The sequence below is a fragment of the Archocentrus centrarchus genome, chromosome 20 (genome assembly GCF_007364275.1).
Source record: "Archocentrus centrarchus isolate MPI-CPG fArcCen1 chromosome 20, fArcCen1, whole genome shotgun sequence".
NCBI lineage: Eukaryota > Metazoa > Chordata > Actinopteri > Cichliformes > Cichlidae > Archocentrus > Archocentrus centrarchus.
Window position 1 is genome coordinate 31,239,069 of NC_044365.1, and position 24,616 is coordinate 31,263,684.

Sequence of the window (24,616 nt, forward strand, 5' to 3'; positions counted from 1 at the left end):
ATAAATGAGCTGAGGAGGGCGAATTTACCCGGAGAGAGGACGTGTAACAATAAATTACTCAGAAACAATACGAACCTCATCAGTTTTTCCTCAAACCACACAGTAGATGAGTTTGTTATTTGCTCTCCTTGTGGTTTACACAATGGGTTCGTTCATTATCCAACGCTAAAAGTGCGTAATTGTGTTTCCGCTTTGTGTAACGCACTGTGTCAGGAGATGTAACCCCAAAGTAAAAGCAGATGACTTAAAAGAACCAAGTTATGATTTATTTTTAGAATGAAATTCTTATAAAGTCATTTTGTCCAGTTATGCTCCCGCCAGCCCAGGTAGCCTCATCTCACTTGCACCTGTTCACCTTTTTTTCGGTATAAAAGACAGTTGGTTCATTCAGAGCCTCCCCACATACTCGTCATTGCGCTCAAAAAACAAACAAAAACAAAAAACAGAGATAAATCTGATTTTTTTTTTAAAAATAACTCACCTAAATTAACGAAGCTCATCACCATATCTGCATCGTTTAGAAAGGCAGTTTCTTGATATGTCGCCAGGGGAGGGCTCTGGGTCGTCCGCGTGGCCTCGTATCGCTCCAGCCTGCTTTCCACTTGGCTTTTCTCCTCGCTGGATATAGTGTTGTATAAGTCCAGCATGAAAAGTGGAGCGGAGTTGTACTTTCCGTTTGACAAATGCGGTCTCGGTCTGTGCGGCAGCCCCAAGATGGACAGGATCTCCTTCTGCATCTCCCTTTTCTCGTGCGTCCGCAGCCGCCGGTGGATGAAACCTGGTTGAACGTCGTTGTTTCCATCCAGTGAATAATTACTCCCCGCGACTGTGAACATGCAGTAATAAGCGCTCCACCACAATCCGACCAAGGCAAGCCAGCAGATGGTCATGGTGTTGTCCCGCTGTGCTCTCCGGACTCCCAAGTGTTCCTGGCTCGGAGCTTCAGTCGCCTATCCGAAAGTAAAATACGCGTAAAGATAACCAAAGTCCGTCCGAGCGCGCTGTTATCTGTGGCAACCAAAGATCAAAAGCAAAAAAAGAATCGTGTATCAAGCCATCTGAAATACTCCCTAAAGCAAAATGCGCATAATAGTATCGGCCCAGCTTTCATTTCTGATTCCCGTAGCGCGCGTTGCTCCTTCAGGATAAAGTGCACCATGTGAAACTTAATTCTGAGCGCTCCGGTAAGTCGGTCAACAGACAGCGCCCGACGCGACATTTACCAGAAGAGGAACAACAACTCCTGTGACAGAAGCCATATTACTTAAGCGGATATATTTACTCGCCTGGATTTATGACTTTCCCAAAGCTGCGCACTGGGTCCTTAAACAGCTGAACCGGTCTCAGTGACGGTCACCTACTCCTACAGGCGGAGTGTCAGAGTCTAACAGGAATCAGCAGGTTGCAGTCCATAATATGTGTGCGTGCGCGCGGACGCGTTCAGCGCCTAACCGCCCACTCGGTGCGCTCTTAGCCAGAGGTGGCGCTCTTTAGGCGACAAAGACAACTTAACATCATATTTCCAAATTTCGTTTGCAGCGGAATAACGGCCTGTCTGGTTTTAATAAATCAGGTTTGTAGATGCGCTCATTATTTTTATAATTTCCGTGTCAGGACTAAAGGAAACCTACTTCTTGATATCTGTCCTACACTTCTGTATGTAATCAATAGTCCCGCTGGGGTCGGTCTTAAACTTCTGATCGGACCCAGGATTGTAAAATGAGCTGTTTTTCTGTTCTGTTTTTTTAAACGAGGTTTGAAATTTTGCGCTTTGGAAGCTTGAATCGATATACTCGCCTCTCCAGAAAGTTACGCAGAAATGTCAAACCCACTGCGCTGAAGCATGGATCACACACTCACACTTTCAGAAGGAGAGCCGCTGAGTAAATGTTGTCCAGTTAAGGCACGACCCCTGACGATGGAGTCTGAAACAGCAAGTAATGCACGCACAGAAGGGCCCGCACCTTCCCGTCAGCGCCACTGGAAAATGCGGACAAATTGCGCAATTGGTCATTTGTCCGAGATGACCCCTGGAAAACAAAGTCCTGACGTAATAATTTTTACTTTTTTGTTCTTTGTTCAGTCTGCGGTCGTACATTCATTTTCAACTAAAACAATAAAGTAAATATTTAGTTCCTAGTCTCAGCTTTGAGTGGGTTTTACACTAAAATAGAGGGAACTGTGTGGCTGACAGCCTTTTTAAACAACTGTGCCCAAAGTTAAAAGGCTTATAAAGACTGGCATGAACACACATAGATGTAATGAAAAATCTGAATATAACACTTAACAATTATATGAGTCAATGACTGTGCAAATTCTTCAACCCACAGACTTTAGGAGACACTCCCAGACTTCATGCAGCCACTTTCAGCTCTTGCTTGCTGCCGGCTCCCTGTCCAGCCCTCAATAAGTGGACTGCAGGTAGCAGACCCAACTGGACTCCACCCATTAATACTGCACCTCTGCACTCTCAAATCCTGCTGGATGGTGAAAGATTAACGAATCGGTATGAATGTGAGCATGCAGAATGCTACCACTGTGTTCATCATGTTGATTCAGTCACTTTTTTAAATCACTGAAAGTTATGCTTTGGGTCATCAGCTGTTCCTTTATTTCCTTCCACATTTTTGCAATCAGTCTATTTAATTTTAACTTACTGCTTTTGGGACAGATTTTTTAAATGTATTTATTTCTCATGCACGGTCAGCTCTTTGCTCCTCGCAGGACAACAAGTTAATGATAGCTCCGAGCAGCATGTGGGCTCTTTTGTGAATGAAATGATGACGAGGACGAGACCGCTGCCCAGGAGGCATTCAGAGCCAAGAGTTTGTTCTTAGAGGTGCTTTTGAACCTTTGCGATTTAACCCCCCCCTCAAATTCAAGCTGAATTTTGTAACAAACAGTAGTAGGTATGTTTCTTTTTAGACATATTACTTCGCTTCCTGAGAGTCATCCTCCTTCCAGATGAATCGAGCAAAGATGAACTAATTTTTAAGACGTACAACACACAACCGCACATTTAAGCCCTGCAAAATAGAGTGATGAACATTACATTTCAGCTGCCATCCAGACATGTCTGTTGTCTCATTGTGTTACTGATGCTGCTGTAGTTTACAGCGCTTTTGGATATTGCATTTGTATATACAAAAAAAAAAAAATCTCACATGCTATTTTAGTTTACTAAATAATATGTTACTGTGGTATTTCAGACACAGCCTAACAGAACTCGGCTAAAAGCGTTCCAGAAACGGAAAAGGAATTCTTTAAAATTCTCATTTCTCCTTCTTCTATCTTTTCCTGCCCTCACTCCTTTGCACCCTAACCTGTGTTATGTCTTCTTGGTCCCTTCGGTCTGTGATGGGCTGGATGATAAGGCCCAAAGGTGTCCATATCACTCTGTGTCTCTGCTACTGCTGCTGCCAGAGCTTATCTAATCTGTATGTGAAGAGTGAGAACCTGCATCAAAGCTACACACACACACACACACACACACACACACACACACACACACACACACACACACACACACATCTATGCTGGGTAGCTTCCAGACTAAATGCCACACATATCGATCCCACACAGCTAAAAGAAAATGTAATATTGAGGAAAGGCTTATGTTTTTCAAATGTCCTTATCTATTCACTATATTCACTTTATGCAGTTCTCTAGAAAAATACCGCACCAAAGATTTTAAAGATGTGAAAACATTTTTCCCTGTCTGCTAAGTATGAAAATAATCCAGAGAGACTCGTCATAGATAAAACGATGTGTGCTGATCTCTCTCTAAAATAGCAGAAGCCGGGCTAAAGATGCTGCGCTGAGCTGACGGAGAACCGGCTCTCTCATGGACGCCATTTATCAGCTTTTTCAGTTTATCTTGGAATCTAAGATCCCATTTATTTGAACTGCAGCTTTTTCCTGATTTATATCACAGGCTGCGGGTGAAGCCGAGTTTGAGCAAAAATTTTAAAAAAGGAAGAAAGAAAAAAATAGTTCTTTCACTGGGAAGGATTTTTGTTAACGGTGACTTTTTTTCTAAGATGCTTTTTTGGCTCGAGCACGAAACAGAGAAACAGGGAAACAGTCAGGAAAGAAGTATGAAAGGAAATGGGTCATTTTTGAGTATGAATCAGCCGATGGCAACACCATGAAGTCCGTGATTTAAAGTCTTCACGGGCCATTAATTTTAGGCATGTGTCTCAATAAACAAACACTACCCGGCTCCCTGAAAACAATTCAGAGCTCTTCTTGTCTTGGTGCTCTTCAGAGCTTTCATAGCAACCAGCATAACAAGCTGCGCAGACACACAATCATTTTTAAAAAAGACATTTAAAAAAGTCATCTCCCTTGACACAGACTGCTCTGTGTGTGTGTGTGTGTGTGCGTGTGTGCGTGTGTGTGTGTGTGTGTGTGTGTGTGTGTGTGTGTCTGTGTGTGTGTGTGTCTGTGTGTGTGTGTGTGCATTCCCTGAGGCAGAGCAGGTGATATGTGTGCATGCTGGATGAATTGGAAGCAGAAGGAGGAGGAAACATTAAACAGAAGTTCTGTGTCCTGTCATCACACTGTCTAGACAGGACACCTCCTCGACCTAATGAGGTCTTTGTCTGTCTGTCTTTACTCTCTCTCTCTCACACACACACACACACACATCTATATACCTCTTTAATTCTTCCCACGAGACACTTTTATTCAAGAGGTCACAGAGGAGTTCACACAAACTTGCACGCAGTGAGAATCAAGTATTTTCTTTCCTCAGTGATCTCTCCAACATGCTAAATTAAGGGGTGAGCATGCTCCAAAGCCACAGGAATGCTTCCACCTGGCACAGCTCTGGTAATGAGTGCTGAATATTCTGCTGTAAATACAGTATATTGCTAAATCACATATGCACCCACACATACACAAGCAGACACCTTAAACCCACTTATCAAGTGTTTTGTTTTGTTTTTTGCATGTGCAGGTTTGCTGCTTTTGATGCCTTTTGAGTTGGATTCATTTTGTGGTCACGTGACTCTCCAGCACTGGCACAAACCATAAAGGTGATCAGCGTACTGGAAGTTGGATTATTGGGGTTTCTTGTGTGATGTCATGTGCACGTTGCCTGAGAGATGTCTGTGATATGATACGAGGGGAAAATGTGTATTCAGAACAAAATGGGTTTTGGTGAGCAGTTCCTGCAGGCTGCTGGCTGTCACTGGCATTTTTAACAGCTTATCTGTATAATAATATGACTTGCTGTGTAGTACAGACAATCCAAGATGTTTATGCTTCAGTTTGGTGAGTAAAATTGTGGGAGTTATTAGTCCGTTGTTCCCACGAATTAGCCGATGCATGTGTATCTGCACCTGTGCAGTTTATGAACGCAGCACAAGCTTGTTAGCCAAATAATTCAGCAATCCTCCCTTTCATCCATATAAGGTAACATCTGACTTCAACATGGGAGTGGCCAAAACACTAATGCTGAAGCTTCAAAATGTGGATTTTTGTCCCATTTGACCTCTGACCTCACTTTTACATTTCACATCTACCTTTCTTTCAAGTTGACCCTCTAATGTGTTTATCTTTAAAGAAAGTGTTGTGAAGAGAAAGAGAATGAGCAGCCGAGTTAGTCAGAAATATACTGCAGTATAATATTATATAATAAGCAACAAGTTATTCCTGTCCAATTATTTACAATCAATACCTATTATCATCACCTACTCCTATATAATGTTTGTATAATCAGAGTAAATGTCTATCATGCTGCCCTCATCTCATTTTTACTGCATGACAAACTTCTTAAAGAACATTTAAAAAGCACAAATCATTGCTGAACTCCTACTGCAGGTCCCAGCTCGGATAAATATGAGGGTTATATCAGGAAGGGCGCAAAAATCGGTACCAAATCAAACATGCGGCTCCATCCACTGCAGCTCAAAGTAATTTTTATTAACCTGTGTTGCACACTATTGGTGCTAAAATGGACAGATATTATGGTAAGGCACCCAGAGGTGAGTATAAAAATCACATTGTGTGGATTTTATTGGGAAAATCCATCCAGAGTCCTTCAGGTAGAAATCAGTCCGCGGGCTATTAGAGGCAACTCAGATCAGCAACATCTTATTTAATTAAAAAGTACCTGTTGCTTCATGTATGACATCACTGAAAGTAATCTGGGGGTTAGCTGTGTTAGCTGTGGGCCTCAGTCTGAAAACATCACGTGCAGACTGAGGGAGAAAATGGTGCCGAACACAGCTGCAACTCACAACAAACCAAATTTTAAACTGAAATTTAAATGTTAATTTTTTTTTTCATATTTCACAAGAATTACTCCTCGTTACGTAATTCTAAAGTAGAAGTGAGTACAGCTCTACAGCGTTTATTTAAAAAAAAAAAAAACCTGCTTTCAACTCGTAAGAGTTTGAAAGTGGACACAACAGGATGTGTTGGATCACCTGGAATCACACTTCAAGCTAAATTCTAGGAGAATTTTCCTCCTCTTCCTACTCCAGAAGTAAATTTGAGTGCCCCGGGAACAGCTTCTGCTTGGATGACGGGAATCCCGTGGTCGATTTCATACTGCATGGCCTGGACGAGAGAACCAATAAAAAAAAAATTAGCCTGGCTAATACAATATGCAGCAGCAGGCCGTGAATGAAAAATGGTCATTGATGCACAAATAAGCGTTATTCCTTCACTAAGCCAAGAGCCAAGGTAAGCACATCGGTGCTTCGACCTGTTTCTTTGATATTTATGTATTACCAATACATCACCTCAATCTTAGATTAAAACTTAAGCATTTAAGTCTCATTACCTCATTAACAACCACTCTAAAGTGGTCTCATCCATGTGTTCATCATTTATAGACATTTGTGCAAAACAAACATCTGTGTTTCTCCTTACTCAATCACAATTATTGATCTGATGTGTAATGTTATAACTTCAAAGCAGGGTTTTATGGACACATGGGGCCAACAGTCACATTATCAGGTTTTCTGCTCTCTACCAGAAAACTCCAAAGGCAAATATCCGACCATCAGTTCATGCCCTGAAGCTCAAAAGCAGCAGGACAATGAACACACCAGCAAGTCCACCTCTAAATGGCTCAAAAAACCAAAACAAATCAGATTGAGATGCTTTGACCTTAAACAGGCCGTTCATGCTGGAAAACCCTCCAATGTGGCTGCATTAAAACACCGCTGCAAAGAAGAGTGGGCCAAACTTCCCCCACAGTGATGTGAAAGACTCATTCCCAGTTATTCCAGACACCTGACTGCAGTTCTTGGTGGTTATTAGGCTTAGGGGGCAATTACTTTTTCACACAGGGTCAGGTAGGTTTGGATAACTTTTTTCCCCTTAATAAGTGAAATAATCATTAAAAAACTTATTTTGTATTTTTCTGAAGATCTGAAACATTAAATGGTGCAAATATGCAAAACAAAAAAAATCAGGAAGGGGGTAAATACTTTTTTCACAGCACTGTATCTGCATGGTGTCATTTAATTCTTTAATATGTATTATTTTAGCTATCAGAGCCTTTCAGCCATCAATGAATATGAATCCTCCATGTGTAACAACTGTAAAACCTTTTGTTACTCCCCCAAAATGGATAAATACAGGTGTGGACCTGTGGATCTGCCTACCTGTGTGAAAGACGGAGCATCGTAGCAGCTGTACATGGCTGAGGCGCGGTCGGCCCGCAGACACTGCTGAGGGAAGGAGCCGATCTGTTCTGCTAGCTGCAGAGCCGCCTCCAAAGCTGTGGTTGCAATATGAACTCAATCAGCACAGTGAAAAAAAACAAAACAGAGGATCTGCAGATACAAAAGTTAGGAAACGTGTCTATTCCCAGCACAGAAAATGCTCAAAGACCCCACTGGTGTAGCGCCATTTCAATTTTCCTTTTCTTTTATTTGAAAATCAGGCCTTTAATGCTGTCACTGGGCCTTTACGCCACTTTGCCTCCTCACCCACATCAAAGCGCTGGAACGCATCCAGATCAGTGTTTCGGGGGAAAAAATGACACCTCATGATGGCACTCTGATCTGCTGCTCCTTCGCTTTCCTCTGAAGTTAAACTTGAGCTAAGCGATCATCCTTCAGAGAGGCAATTACACCGAGGACTGGCTGTGGGAAGAAGGGTTTCCTAAAAGAATTAAGCTAATCATTTGTATCGCTAAGGGCGGAGGAGGGGGACTCAGAGAGCACACCACGAAGAGCACATGGAGGGGCCTTTTCTGGATTTGAGGATACGAGAGCGTTTGTGCATTAATATAAGACAGGAAATGCCACATTGAGATGTGTGTGTAGCTTAATCTTCAGACTGCTGCTTGGCGGGAAGTAGACAGTGCTAATAGGGATTTACAGCTCCAGAGTGAGGCTGAAGCCACAAAGAAAACACATTAATGGAAAAGATTTACATTATATACTATTTGAGAGGGTTTTTTTAATAAAACTACCACTGTCTTAATTTGGCTCCTTCCATATAGTACACTACAGTTAGGTCCATTAGTTTTGCCTCTGTACACCATCACAGTCAATTTTAAATCAATCAATCAAGATGGGATTGAAGTTTTAATTACAGCTTTAATTCAAGTCTGCATTTTATTCTGACTGTAGCACACGGAGGCAAAATGACACCAAACCTACATCACCAATAAATTACTCTGTTTCAATTTAATATGCATAAACTCAACATAACTGTGTTCAAAGGAGGTACAGTTTGTTTATGCTACAATAACATTACCTATCAATCAGTGTGCTGAACTGCGATCTATTCAGATTATGCTTCCTACACTTGTTGTTGGCTCATTTGAATTACTACAGGAAGCGATCCACATTTAATACCTTAGCTCCAGCAATTTAAGGATATGCAGCCTTTTTTAATTTAACAAGATGAAGTCTATACTGAAAACTCAGTTTTTGACCAAGAGTGATTTAATATTTTAAGTGTTTCCTGTTTTAGAAATATATGATCAAATAATAAAATAAGTTGAAAACAGTCACATCAAATATTTTTAGAAACATTTTGGTGTTTGACACTTTTTAATGCTCGATGCCGGGGTGCTGAGGTCTCATAACTGGCACTAAATCACAAAATAGCACTGCTAAAAAAAAAAAACTGTACATACCTTGACCATCAGGAACGACTCTATTGGCCAGTCCATATGCGAGAGCCTCTTGAGCTCCAATTGGTCGTCCAGTCAGAATCAGGTCGAGCGCTCTTGATAGACCAATCAGACGTGGGAGGCGCACCGTGCCTCCATCGATCAATGGAACTCCTAGAAAAGGATTTTAAATATGAAATACAGTACCAGCCAAAAGTTTATACACACTCACTCACTCATAGTCTAAGCAATAAATCATAAGACAAATGAAAGCCTCAGTGACAGTACCAACTCTATCATCCTGCTACACTGTAGCTGTTCCTGAGATGATCTTTAAATAAGTATCAATCAACTGTACGAGATGAAAGTGAATGCAGGCTGCTGTGCGGGTGTAACGTGTTCATTAAAAGCCACTCAGGTTGTGTGGAAGCAGCTGATGAAACACGACTGAAAATTAACACAATTTTACTCCTGAGCTGCAAACTGTACTTTCTTTACATCAGTACAAGAAAACTCCTCTTTACTCTCAGTCTCACTGGACACATTTGCATTATTACCAGAGAGAAAAAAAAAAGAGGGACTGCTGCGAGGTACCGTAAGCTTCTGGCATCGGTCCTAATTTCTAAAGAGCACCAGCTGCAACTGGCACACGTTCTACCATTCAGTTCTCCCAAGTTCCACGCCACAATCCCAACTCCCTAATTCCTCCAAGTCACTGATTCTGTTTGACCGCCTCTTATTGAGAGCACATGTATAGAACATGTTTTCATAACCCCAAATCATCATGCTAGCTTTCAACCCCCCCCCCCCCGTGGGGAGTCATGGAAATAATGTGATTCTATTCATACTCTGTGAGCTACTCTGTCTCTCCGTGTCGTTCAAATAAATTAAACTGGAATACATGGAATACCAGTGTTAATACACGTGCGACCAATCCAGGGGCCTGGTCCAGGTTGAGACAGTCGGCACATGTGGTGCTCCGACAGGCTGAAGGCCGTGATTAGATGTGTGAGGGAGGGGGTTTCTGCGCTGTCTGCAAAGACTAGATTTCACTCAGTTTTCTTCCCTCATTGCCTGAGTGTGTATGAAATGTAGGTTCTGAGCCACAATTTGTGCTGTAGCAGCCTAAACTTAGTTTGTTTTTTGGCTTAGAGACATCCTTCTTCTTTACTGCGATGACCTGTTGATATCTATTTTTGTCTTTTTATTCAACAATCTTTCCATATAACCCCTGGTATCTGAGCACCCCCCCCCCGGGTCACCGCTACCATCCTCAGGGACAGAGAACTAACTAGAACACGGAGCTCCTCACCAAGCCCAGCGCTATCATCCCTGATTACAGGAAAAGACAGAAAGAGGAAGACAACAGTGACACAGACACACGACTGGCTTGAAAACAGTGAGAAGCACGCGAAGCATAAATAAGGACAGAAGAAGACAGATGCTGACTCAAAGAAGAGCAGATAAAGAGCAGGTTGACCTCCAGTCTTTGTCTGTGGTGCTGCTGTTGGCACCACTGCTATCAGCAACCGGAAGGATCTCCCTTCTTATCCACAGCAGCCGTCTCCAACACCTCCACCCCTCGCAGCCCCCTCCCTGTTTCTCTGATAGTCCCGTCTCTGATGTGTCCTGTTTGACAGACCTGTGCTTTGTCCCGCATGAATAGGAGCAGAGAGGTGCTGCACCTCCTTGGAGCAGTTTTAACTGAAAAGGTATGCTTGGCTTGAAAGCGCCTGGCTGCGGCGGAGATCCTCTTTTCAGGGGGAAATGTTTGGCAGTGATCCTGATGCTGAAGATTAAATAAATGTGGATTTGTCATCGTCGGTCCTTCGTAATGAGCCAAATATTTGAGAAGCAGCCAGCTCACTTTTATTGTTCAAAGCAGTCAGTCAAAATGAGTCGGCAAAGCCTATTGTTTAATAAGCAGACAGAAGAATGAGTTGTCTTCCTGCATCACAGAGCCGCTGCTGCTTATCTGACTGATATGTAAAAGTCTAGAGGACAAAAGTTATCTCGTCTTTTATCTACTCGCTGCAGACTTTGAAATGTGTTGCCCTGTGATAGCAGCACAGTTCTACTCATCGCAGTAAAACCTGCGGCTTCTTCAGTTTATTTAGAAAAAAATAATCTGAGTAATATTTGGATATTTTCTACTGAATTAAACTCACATTTAGAGAATAATAGAAACGTCTTTCCTCTTGTAACTTGTAGTGTTTCTGACTTGTTACCAGTTTGAACATTGGCTTTAATTTTGTCTCATGAAAGATATAACTGTGGTTAAATAATGTAACAAAAACATAAAAGGAGACATTTAAAAGAGCAAATATAATATAATCTTTTTATATTTTGCTTCCAAGGAGCCAGACTTTCTGGTCATTTTTAGAACGATCTCGAGGATGATCCTGAAGGTTTTTTACTTATATTTTAAGTGCAGATCTGATACTATTTTAAGAGGAATGTTGTTTTTTATTTGTTTGTTAAGCCATTTAACACTGACCTATGAATCATTCAAGCATAAAAAGAACTCAAAGCATGAACCAGTCTTGTGTGTATGCATAGCACACAACTTAGCAAAGAACCAATTTTAGCCACTTTGTTACTAACAGCCTGTCACAAAAGCACATAATTTGTCCGCATTTCTTTATTTGAATCGGAAATTTCTGGCTCAAAATCATCATCAGTATGGAGGGAGGATCAATCATGGAGTGGTCACTGCAGAGCCCGGACCTCAACATTACTGAAGCAGTGTGGGACCATCCTGACAGAGAAGAGAACAAAAGGCAGAAACATCCAAAGAACAGCTCTGAATGTCCTTCAAGAAGCCTGGAGAACTATTCCTGAAGACAGCTCAGGGAAATTCCAAGAAAGCTGCCTCAGAGAGTTCAGACTGTGCTGAAGAATAAAGGTGCTCACACCAAATGTTGACTTTAAAGCTCATTAGAATTGTACAAACTGTTTTTGGCTTATATGGAGTATTTCCATGTACGCATGCATGTTTCAATAAATCACCGCACCCATTTCCCATTTTCCTGGCAAAATATAAGAAAAATAAAGAGATGGCCCAAAACTTTTGCACAGCCCTGCATATGTTTTAAACTGCAACTTACCTACAATTGAAATCTGTTCATATTCTATAAGCACGCTTCTCTCTTAAAACTATAGGCATCAACTCTGTATGTAAATAGAAAAGTTAGCATGAGATTGGCACCAAAGTCCCATGACAGGAAATAAGGCAGCACACCCACCATTCTTCAGCTACTAATAACCCCAAAACAGTGTGAAACGTGACACACTGGGGTATTCTGGTTTGCTCCTGGTGCTGCTGGCATCCTCACCACATCAAAGCAAAACCCACTACAATGGCCTCCCATGAGGGTAATGCGATTAAGTTTGATGTGGATTAACGATTTCCGGATAACTCCAGACTAAATGGACAAGACCTTCAATCGGAAGCTCGCTTTGAAATACTGACTGGGAATCGAGGAAAATAGTTGAGTTGGGCTGGGTCAGAAATGAGCACCACACAGTTGACTTGATTTCATGTGTTTAGCCCACTGATTTAATACCAGGGCTCTGTATTGTTTAGCTTGCAGAGGGCTATTATACAAGACCACCAAGGCTGTAAATGGGGCCTCAGGCCATGAAAATGGCAGAAGGTGTGGCAGCTCAGAAAAAAACATGCATGATGATAAGATCTAACAAGTTTTCCCTAAAGTCTCAACTTTTATGGTAAAGCATCTTGTCAAGCCTCATTAAATCTAGTGTTCCTCCACCCAGAACTTCATTTAAAAACACCACCTTTTGCTTTGAGAGGCCTAGAAGTCGTGCTATTATCAATGTATCTGCTTTGGAAGTTGCTCGTTATCGATCAAGCAAGAACAGCTGGATTCATCCCGAAATAAAATTTGGAAGTATCAACTTCCTCTTTCTTACTTAGCATCTACCGTACCCATCCAGGTACAGAGAGGAGTTGAAATGGACTGCTGCATGTGTAGGAAGGGTCTCTAGTTAATGGTCTTCAAATAATAAAACACACCTGGAACACCAACAGCCTCCATGCTGGCCTTCTGTTCAAAGACTAATCCTACAGTAAGTATTACTAAAGTATTTTTATTTTCCATTTCCTGTTCCAGCTCTTTTTTTTATTTGCTTTGTGATGTTCCTCTGGTTTATGGAATCAAAATAACATCAGGGAATTAAGTAAGTGGCATGGTTTTTCATTCAGGGCTGAAAATTCAAAGAGCAGCAGACACTAATACCAGATTCCTGTGACGCAACCATCTCCTCCTTCTCATTTCCTCCTCGGCAGGGCAGAGGTGCCCCAGACAGGAAGCCACAGGTTTTGGCAGCCAATCACATGCCAGAAAACTGTCAGATCCTTGCGGTAACCACTGGCCCACATCAGAGCAGCACAGCGAGCCTCTGAGGGTTTTTCATCTCCAAAGCCACCAGGGATTCCCTCCGGCTGCTGCCATCTGTGCCTGGCCCAAAAACGGTTACAGAATTCGACCATTAAAAGGAAATAATCACTAAGAAACACTGGATCTTTAAATAAACAGTGCGCCCGACAGAACAGTAGTACGTTTGATGTGAAAAGCCTGGGAAGTTTGGTTTTTAATTGTTTAATGTTAGGGGGGAAAAATGAAATGCGTGGTGATCGATCTTTTTAAACTGTGTTAAGCTCCTTTTAAAAAATTGAACTCTTAAAAAATGGTGTCTTCAATGAGTCTAATGTTCCTTCATCCACAGCTTCATTAAAAAAAAAACACCTTCAGGCTGAGATGTTGGCTGAGCCCACAGTAAAACCACTCTTCTGCTAAATGCACGTCTGAATAAAAAAACCACAACGCTCTCAGCTAAGCTGGAGGAAACAACGCTAGTGTGTTGACAAACAAAATGTGTGGCAATCAAATATGAGGCTGAGAATTAATTACTGGGAGGAAATGTGTAACTTAATGTGTCAAAACCGCAGTAATGCTCATTTCTGCCGCCCCAGCATAGTTCGGTCGCTCGTATGACACGCAGAGGGGAGGCTGAGATAAAGAAAGTTTGTGTTCAGAGACAAACAGAAGCCATTGTTGAAACGATAACCTCTGCATCATTTGTACTTTCCTGAGTCGTTGCATCGATACCGTTCTTGTTACATTTCTTGGGGACAGATAAGGTGTAACTCTGCATGTTAATGGCACATAAAGGACAAAGTTAATGATGGAAAGCACGATTCTCCCTCTAAATACATGTTGTAAACCCAGAGTGATGTTTCAACAATCTTCTACTTCTAACATCAGCAAAGCAGACAGGGATACATATTAGCTGAACAGTCTCATTGGCCACCACTGCCCTGACAAACAGAATGATGCTCACTGTTATCTGTTATATCCCACTAAGTTTGTGCTGGCTACACATTTAAAGATGGTGTGATAACGTGCTGAAAGGCTATAAAGGAGTCAAGTGTACGTTTGTCCCCTTATTTTTAATTTATGAAAATGTATTTGCTTCCATAATACAGGAAGGCAAATAAATAAGCAAATCAAAAACACTGCTTTCTGCTTTTTTCTGCTTTTGGTCAAAGTTTTTTTTTTTCCTTCAAAAATCAGTATCAGCCCAGAACTTCACTCTAGTGTAAAAAGGATGGATGGATGGATGGATGAATGGAAGGATGGATGGATGGATGAATGGATGGATGGATGGATGGATGGATGGAAGGATGGATGGATGGCTGGATGGAAGGAAGGATGATGGATGGATGGTTCACGTTATTTGTCTTCACATGATGACTAATTTCCATGACTGTAAAAAACGAGTCATTTAAAACAGACGGTGTGATGACAGTAAAATGTCTCTATGAGAAGTAACACAGCGAGCAGAGTTGAGTGTTTCCCGCACTGAGGACAGTGCACTAGTGTCTCTGTGAGGATGAACTGTGTGGTCGGTCAGAAGGATGAGGGCAGTGCCAGGATGCTCCCCTGTTAAATTACAGGCTGAGATGATAAACCTCGCATGTTTACACTCTAGATCTAGTACTGCCAGTAAATTACAGTACAACAGCTGTATTTGTAAACAATATGGCTGGATTTAAGCCGTCCAGCAGCACGGTTAGAGGAGTGACAGCTATTTGAGAAGCTGCAGTGCTCCAACACGAGCCACTTTTCCAGAGCAAAGCCAGCAGCGGGATCAGGATTAGCCTAAAGCGTTTACAGCAGATGCTCTAAAGTACTGCTTGATCTTTTAGAAGTAGAATTGACTCAGCATGCAAACTATGCCTGTAAGCTACTAGACGCCAAAAAAGGGAAAATGTTGTTTATGAGGAAACTGTGTGACATAAATAATATGTAAGCCCTGTTCGGCCCTGCAGTGGAAACCTGGCAGTTGGCTGCTTCCTCTTCTACTTATCAAGACTGCCCAGCAGACTCTGGCCGTGATGCCAAAAGGTCACGGTCACTGGTGTTATCGCGCTGCCTCCGTCAAACAAACAAGAGGAGGCTCGGGTGATAACACAGGACAGACTAACAAAGTTGAAAAATAGAAACAGTGTCGACTTCCCGGCATTAGCACACGAGTGATGTATGTTTGGATGCAAAGAAAAACACAAGAACACTTTCATGGGGAGATATAATTAGCTGAGTAAACACACACACACACACACACACACACACACACACACACACACACACACACACACACAGAAGGTACGCCAAAAACAGAAAAGAAGGGGAAAAAGAGCGATTGGCCTGCCAAGAAATAAGGCCCCTGGCTCTGCTGTTACTACTGACAGGCTTGGATTGGTATTATTAACAGCAGCAGGATTAACTGAGAAAAAGCATGCCTGTTAATGTCATTACAACTTGGTAAAGCGTTTAATAGAGAAAGCACTGCTACTATTAAGTAGCAGCACATTAAACAGCAGCAGCTGCAGCTCTCGTTTTGATCTGTATATACATTATATATATTCTACTAATGCTAATCATCAGCAGAGACATCATAAATCTAAGGAGTAATATTCGGTTTATCGAAAGCACACACACACAGAAGTAGCACTACTGGCAGAGTAGCAGTATTTATGTATGTATTTATATTAAGTATTTATATTAAGTGCTCACTAAAGCAAGCTTGTGTGTCAATCACTGGACCAGTGGGATAAACCTGGACAACCTGGGATCCTCTGGCTATCGTCTGATGACTTCGGGGGCAATGGCAGGTATTGTGTAGCCACCAGACATCCAGACCTCTGGATTTGTGCCCGTTCTTAACCAATGCAGATTCATTTCAAATGCTATTAAAAAGCTAAATCACCTTCACACCATGGATAAGGGTTTCAGGAATGCATTTTCAGCAAAATGGACTGTATCTGCATGCAGTCAGAGCCTGCTCAACTGTGACTGGTCAGAACCACTCGGATTACCAACAGAAAGCTTCTGGTACCAAAAATCTTCTCCCTTTCCAGCATAACATAAAGCGCAGTGCTTGCCTGTTCCTCATTAAATGGACCCTAAACAATGTGCCTTCTGAGGATCTGAATGTCTGCATTGTGAGCGGGGCTCTGCTGAAATGATGAGCATTTAGGCATCCTTTTTTTTTTCTTGACAAAGCAGCAGTACTGACAATCACCGGTCTGTTGACAAACCATGCTGCATGACACAGTAGCAGCAGAAGCAGCAGTAAAGAGCGCAGTAGCACGAAGTGCCAGACGTACCAAACCTGCGACAGAACACCCCCATGACGGCGCTCTCCTCCACCACTCTCAGATCTGCCAGCAGAGCCAGCTCCAACCCTCCGGCCACGGCAAAACCACTCACTGCTGCTATCAGCGGCTTTGACAGCTGTAGACGGGACGGGCCCTGCAGGAAACAGCTGGATTAGTAAATCCAAACATACATGCACACTTAAACTGTACGCAAAGCCAAATGACTGCAATCAACACGAGAGGACCCCACACTCAACAAGGAACAAATATTCTCAGATCTAATGGTATAAATTGGTGTCTCTGTGTGTTTTCACTGCCCGCTTTGTGCTTTTATTGCCTCTCGTCTTTGATTTCGATGGTTTATCAGCTAAAAAGGCTCCAGATTTCATTTCCCAATTCATTTCTCAAACTGTCAAACAAAAGGCTGAAATATGATCCAAGTTCTGGCTGTAGCTCAACAAATGAAGGACTTTGTATTGTGCGTGAGATATAACGCTATAATTTTCTGCACAGGAGGTCCACTCAGTGCCAAATACTTAGCATGCAATCCAGACCTTACAGAGTCTGCACTTTTCATAGCTTACAGTGCATCATTTGTGCTATGATTTGTCCCTCTGTCAAGTGACAGGAGTGTACGAGGAGGGAGGACTCTCTGCTTATGCGTCTGCAGTTACTGAGGTATTCGACATCCTTCCCCAAATCTATTTTTATATACATTTTATGCAAACCTTTTGCCCCCTTAACATCATATGGAAATATACATCTAACTCTCACCACTCACCATTGGACCGGGACCCTTAGTGACATCTTGCTCCAATTTGGAGGGGCCCGTGTGATTGGCCAGCTCTTTCAGATCATAACCAGCGCAGAAATTCCCTCCTGGAAGAGACCGCAAAATTACAAAGTATGGCAGCTGGAAAGTCAGAGGGGAAGGGAAAATGACGAGGATGAAAAAAAACAACACGTTGAGCTGGAGTCTGAGGGCTACAATTTGGACAGCAGCTCGCTTTGGGCTGGCTGGCACACAAATGCTTCTCTTCCCTAAAGAACCTGAACCCAACGCATAGGCACAGATCACGCGTGCGCTCACACACATGCAAATGCAAACACATCATACTCTCATTAACAGAAGAGTAACATATTGCAACCACAGCCCCTTCCGTTGGATTCATGTGGTAATTACAGCATTTACCCGAGAGGCCTACAAACACTATGTCACACTTTCGGGCAGGGGCTCATGAAATCCTCCTCTCTCTGTAATGTAACAGTAATGAAAACGATTTTAATGAACGCATGCGGCAGCAACACCCATCGACTGGGAGCTTTGATTGCAGCTGTGGGTCAGCACAAGGCAATTACAGAAACACAGAGTGTCGCGCTGTTTATGGGAGCAGCACTGTGACGGAGCAGCCTTATCTCCTTTGTCCCTGTAAGAGGAAACGAGCAGCAGTGACAGAGAGATGATGATGGAGGAGACCTTCAGCTCTGTTACTGAAGAATATGTTACAGTTTGAGTGTGTTTCTTTACAGGAGTTAGAAAAAGTTGTATGAGAGATGCTGCAACAAGAGAACAAGACTTTAGTTTGATGGAGATAATCTCAGGAGAAAGTCTAGGATCCAAAAGTATGTGGACAAGAGTTCATAAGCTTTGCTACTAAAAACTTTACAAACTTATATAAAACAAATCATCATTAGTTAACCTGGTCAAGACAAATATCATATCATATATCATACTGTATCATAGCATCACAGAATGAGACCACAGGAGCATTTCTCCTTCATTTTAATGTATCTGTTCAGGCTATCACAGCCAAGGACACCTTCCCAGAGTTTTGGCATTTTGACATATCGCAGTAGGAATAAAAATAAAACAAATATTAATAATTTAATTCTACTAAGCCCCTTGTGTGTCACGGTGCTGGTGTTGCACATACCGGTCCGCCGAAGTGCATGTGAGAGTGCAAAAGCTGGACACACCGGACAGCAGCCGGTCTTTAACTGCCAGCTTCCTAACAAAGTCTGCACTAAAACACCTCACACTGTAATTGCTGACACTCAGGTGCAGTAATGACCAGAGCCGCTGATGTGCCAGTTTCACGAAGCAGCATCTTGCAGTAAAGTGAAACTTTTCTCGCTTTAAGAATGAAATGTTGAGTTTTAAGGTGCTTCACCACAAATCTGAATAAAAACCAAAAAAACCTCTAAGAGGCGGAGCCTTTCCTTTTTCCGCTGATGTTTTTCCATCTGTTCAGCTTTTACAGTGACGCCGCTGGGATGACATCGAAGCTTAGCACAAAAAAGTAAGTGAAATTTGTGTTTGGTCGATTATTTCCTTGTTGTAACAATGCCTCTTGGCAATAAATCTTATACTTTAATTCCCATTGAATGGTGCCACAGTTATATGGAAAATAAACTTGTGGGTTGAGCAGCAGAGTTGAGTTTGTGGGTTGAAACCCATGAAAAACTTGCCAAATCTTCTCTGCCAGTGCCAAACAGCTTATTCTGCTATTGGCTCTTGTTTGGTGATATTTATTGGATCGGGTGATTAAAGTCTGAAGAAACAATTTAAGAGTTTATCCATAACAGACAGGCTCCTCAGTAGCATGTGGAAGAACCATACGCAGCCACAGCTGTCCACATCTGCCAGGCTGAGGAGATACGGGATCGCCGCTGGTTGCAGAATCTCATCTTGCTGTATCTGTATTGAGATTGTCTCCAATGTCAATGCAAACAGTGTCCACACCATCACACTGCTTCCACCAGAAGCTGTCATCCTGCTGGTGCAGCAGCCAGCAGCCTTCTCTGTGTCTTCTCCATGCTTTGAAACTAGGGCTGGCACAGGCAGAACCTGGACTCATTGCTGAGCATCGTGTTCCTCCACGTTAAAGGAGGAACATCATTTATTGTCAGAAAGAATCAACCAAACACAAGTTTCTTACTTTTTGTGCTAAGTTTAGGTTGCATCTGAACCACAAATGTCCACAGAAATCAGAGTATGAAACACTCCAAATATGTGCGAGCATATTCAAAATCCGCTGAAAGCAATTACTCTTGATTTCAGAAGTTTGAAAACACACATTTGGACACTGAAAAATGAGAGCTGTGAGAGCGGCTGTGTCGGTGCTAATTTGAACAAAATTGATTCCTTATGTTTGCAGAAACACTGAAACTGAACCTCCCTGCCTGTCATTTCACAGCACAGACGCACTGCTAATCATCGCTGAAGGTCAGTCGTCATGTTATACCGGAGCAGGAACACGGGACGGCCTGCTGACAGGAAACTGTGGCAGGATGATTATAATCACATTACAGACAGAGTGGGAACTGCAATGGAGCCGCGTTTGCTGAAACTACCTACTGTGCTGCTAATTGCTAACCAATTTAATACCAGCTAATTACTCTGTAACACGCACTGGTTTCATTGCACAGCAGCATCAGCAGCCATCATCTGGAGATGCTCCAGCCTCTGAAGTGTGCACTCGGAGGCCACAGCCGACAGGTTGATCCAGACTGAAGACATTATTTCCACCAAAGGAAGGAGTGTGTGGGAGATGATTATTTTTAGAAGCATTAGGAGTCGTGGCATGACTCTAGATCTGCAGCTGACACAGTGCAGGCTACCTTACAAGTGCGGGTGTGTGTGTGTGTGTGTGTGTGTGTTTACTGAGTGCACTCTTGCCTGATCATTTTGTTGAGGTCTAAGCAGCCAAAGAAGCAAAAGCTGGGCAAAGAGACATGCAGGGGAAGTGAGGGAAGGTGGGATGAGTGCTGAGGGTGGAAGTAAGGAAGAAATTAAGGGCTAACGAGGGATGAAAAGAAGCTCCCATGATATTCTAAACAGTGGGGGAAATAATTATTTGATCCCCTGCTGAATTTGCAGGTTTGCTCACTTACAAAGAAATGAACAGTCTGTAATTGTTATGGTTGTTTCATTTTTGACAACTGCATTAAGAGCGGTGAGACTGATGCTCCTGATGTGTGAACTGCATCAAAGTGATTGAGAAAATCTGCAGCTGTACAGACACTGAGTGTTGTGTCAGTCTTACTGTCAAATTCTCAGCAAGTAAACAAAAAGATGCATTTCCTTCCAGGCAGCGTTTCCTTTTAATGGGGCCAGGAAAACCCTGGGGGGGGTTTAAAGTATTGTAGAATTATAACAAATAAAACAAACAAATAAAAAAAAGTGGCTGAAGCAGATTTTATATGCAGTACGTTCCTGTTATACTTAAGAAATGTGATCGTGCTCTCTGTGAGCAGGAAGCCTGTCCTGCTAAAACACAATGAAGTGATCCACAGATCTGGATGATGTTCAGACTGAGGCTGGAAAAAAAGAGTTTGATCACTGCCTCCCTGTCACAAAGATCCTCAAGTAATTAATACTCGAGTATTAATTCCAGATAAATAAGAGGATGAGAATCTAGAAATTAATGGGTGACACTTAGGAGGATTACTACTAATGAAATCTCTTAAAAAGATTGATATCGGGTTCAAAATCTGTAACGTTTCTACAAATATCCAAACCTCCCTGCACACATGTGCCTTACAGTTATGGTACCTTTCCCATGAAGCACAGCCACGTTCAAGCCTGGGTCGCTGTCAAAGGCCTTCAGCTCCTCCAGCAGACGCCTCGCTGTCTCCTGGTTCACCGCATTACGCACCTCGGGCCGGTTTACTGCCACAGTAACCACGGATCCCCTTCTCTCTGAGACCACAGTCTGACCTGCAGCTAATGACAGAGAATAAGAAAGACACACAGGCAGAAACCAGTGAGGACCACAACACTTAGAAAGAGACTCACCCAGAGGCCTTAAGCTTTGACTTCACACTAGGTGGGATGGAGATGGAATGTAAATTGTCTTATGTGGACAGGCTTGATAAAATAATGACAGAGAATGAGAGGCTGAAAGATATCATCTGGGCTGAGGTGACGACGTTGGGTCGGTGTGTGTGCCAGTGATTGTGGCCTTAACTTGCAGCAGGCAATCAACCCGACATTGTTTAGGTTCATCCCGGGGAAGCCGAGTGTCAACCACACCCAGAGGAAACTCCATCCAAGTAGGAAGAGCCGGGGGAACAAAGCTGCTGGATGCATTCGCTTCTCTCCACACGGGCCATTCTAGGGATGGCAAAGCCCAGAGAGGTGAGGTGCAGAGGCAATTTGTCTCACACCGCATTTTATACTCTGACGCTACCGATGCAATTTCAAGGGACAAGAAGCTTTTTGAGCCGTGTGCTGCGAAACTCAGTGAACCAGAACTTCCAGAGCTGTAACTGTTTGGGATTGTTTTGTTTTTTTACTTTGTGTATTTACAAAAAAATATATATTCTCAAATTTACAGTGCTGTGCAAAAGTCTTGAGCCACTGTGTATTTTCCTGTTTCTTAACCCTGAAACACTAACGTGAGTTTTCTAACACTATCACTCTCATTTACACATGGGTGAAAATCACCTGACGTTCTAGGGTTAAGGCCATTAGTTTCAGATTGTGTTCACCTGCTGTAGATAGCTTTTTTTTTGGCCCTTCACTTTATTTTGGGAATCACCTTGTTGATACAAAATTACTGTTTTATGTCAAACTGATATCGGTGGCATTTTTCACAGATTAAAGTAAAGAAACGGGAACAAATTCTGTGATTTTGTGACAGACTGTAGTGACAAAGTTGTCTGTTACGTGTAGACACAACACTGGTCCTTCCCTTGAGTTAGGTGCCTTTCTTTTTGCCTGTGCCTGAATGAGCCATTGTCACAGGCCATATAAAACAATGTCCGTAGCTACTGTGACGTCACTGACTCTTTTGTGAAGATGAGTGTTTCTGTGGTGCCATCCTGAGGATCAGAAAGTGCCGGTATGACTGTGAAACATCACAGCTAATGACGTGTGACTGACAACTCTTTAGCCAGTGAGGCTGCAGTTTCATACCTCAGGTAATCCTCAATTTTAAAACACGGAATGACCAAAATCTGCAACAAAAAAAAAGGCTCAGCTCATAAACTCAGCAGGAAAGCTTTGACTTTTAGTGTGTAGAGAGCTTCAGGGAATGGGTTTCCATGGCTGAGCAGCTGCATCCAACCCTTACATCACCACGCGCAATGCAAAGCATCAGATGCAATGACGTAAAGCACACAACCACTGCACTCTATAGCAGTGGAGACGTGTTCTCTGGAGTGACAAATCACACTTGTCCGTCTGGCAATCTGATGGACAGTGTAAATGGGAGTGTAAAACTTGGTGGTGGAGGGGGGGTTATGGTATGGGGGTGTTTTTCAGGAGTTGGCCTCGGCCCCTTAGTTCCAGTCACAGGAACTCTGAATGCTTCAGCATACCAAGACATTTGGGACAATTTGATGCTCCCATCTTTGTGGGAACAGTTTGAGGATGGCCCCTTCCTGTTCCAACATGACTGCACAGCAGTGCACAAAGCAGCTCCATAAAGACATGGATGAGCCAGTTTGGTGTGGAAGAACTTGACTGGCCTGCACAGAGTCCTGACCTCAGCCTGATAGAACACCTTTGGGATGGATTAGAGTGGAGACTGTGAGCCAGGCCTTCTCTCCAACATCAGTGTCTGACCTCACAGATGTGCTTCTGGGAGAATGGTCAGATATTCACATAAACACTCCTGAACCTGTGGAAAGACTTCCCAGAAGAGCTGAAGCTGTTATAGCTGCAAAGGGTGGGCCCACATCATATTAAAGCCTCTGGATTAAAAATAAGATGTCACTCAAGTTCCTTTATGTGTGAAGGCAGACAAGCAAATACTTCTGCCCATGTTTTATACTGTCTATGTTCATAGGTCAGTGTTAAGTGGCTTAACAATAAATAAACAAACTTCTCAAAAAATGGTGCAGGTACAAGGACTGGACTGAGCACGGGTGAAAAAGCAGCCAATTTTCAAAAGATAAACTCAAAGGTCTTCAGACAGCCTGAATCATTCCTCAAGACCAGTTTAAAAATTACAAGAAGGTCTGGCTCCAAAATGAGAAATGGTTCAAGGCTCCTGCACAGTCCTGCATTTTAAAGTTCATTGGTTATACAGTGTTAGATAATTAGTGACTTTAATAGGTTATTTTCTGAAAGGAACTAAATTAATGAAGAATACAAAAAATAAATACAAACAAAATCAGAACATAAATCAGTGGTACCATGAAATTTAGGTTTAGCTCTTTGTGTTCGAAACCCTCTTTTTTTTATTATTATTACTAGGACCACTCGGCTATGAAGAAAGCTTATAACATAAGTTATAACTTCAAACTTGCACTCAGTTGTGCAAATGTGCCCCAGCTGACCGGCAGCCTCTGCTGCCCCCCAGCGTCCACACCGTGTTACTGCGAGTCCCCGCTCACCTCTCGCCGTGTCTTCGCCCCCGCTCTGAGCGCTGCAGGATTTCACTAAAACTAAAGTTGTCTTCACGAACCGTTTTCCAAACGTTTTACGCTGATAATTAGACCCTAAAAGTGGTGCCAGTGTCCGCAAATGTTTTAGCGCCATTGGGAACACTCGCACGAAAAAAAAACCCCTAGAAACTCGAAGTGTCTTAAAACAACAAAGGGTCAAATATATGGAAAATATCTCAATGTAAAATATTCCTTCAGTTGTGTTCTACAAAGCTGGCTTCCTCCGATGAAGCTCTGGGATTGAGGAGTAACACTTTTGTATCCCCGACAGAAACAAAAACAAACGCTAAAGGTTCTGGGACGCTCACAACTTGGTGCATTGCAGTGGTAAAAACAGGAAACGCACAGCAGAGGGCCGCATTGAGCCTTAAATCCGCACTTTGCCCTGCAAAGCCAGGCTGGAAAGAATGAAAGCAAACTCCACATCACATTTTCTTGATTTTTTTTTTTAA

General features: G+C 42.6%; 2 protein-coding genes across 2 annotated transcripts in view; both read right to left on the reverse strand.

The window, feature by feature from the left end:
• Positions 1-1,371, reverse strand: part of bmp6 (bone morphogenetic protein 6) — a 46,750-nt gene extending 45,379 nt beyond the window's left edge. Inside the window, exon 1 of the mRNA XM_030756242.1 lies at positions 482-1,371. Within this exon, the coding sequence (XP_030612102.1) occupies positions 482-890 (409 nt within the window). The 5' untranslated portion in view covers positions 891-1,371. The remainder of the gene's footprint in view (positions 1-481) is intronic.
• A 4,568-nt stretch (positions 1,372-5,939) lies between these two features.
• On the reverse strand, positions 5,940-24,409 carry LOC115799722 (probable enoyl-CoA hydratase). Its single transcript, XM_030756993.1, has 7 exons — positions 24,114-24,409; positions 21,325-21,495; positions 17,551-17,648; positions 16,779-16,923; positions 9,110-9,259; positions 7,623-7,738; positions 5,940-6,567 (listed from the first exon to the last, which is right to left on the reverse strand). The coding sequence occupies exons 1-7, from the start codon at positions 24,256-24,258 to the stop codon at positions 6,460-6,462; spliced, it is 933 nt and encodes a 310-aa protein (XP_030612853.1). The 5' UTR covers positions 24,259-24,409; the 3' UTR covers positions 5,940-6,459.
• Between the last annotated feature and the right edge of the window lie 207 nt (positions 24,410-24,616).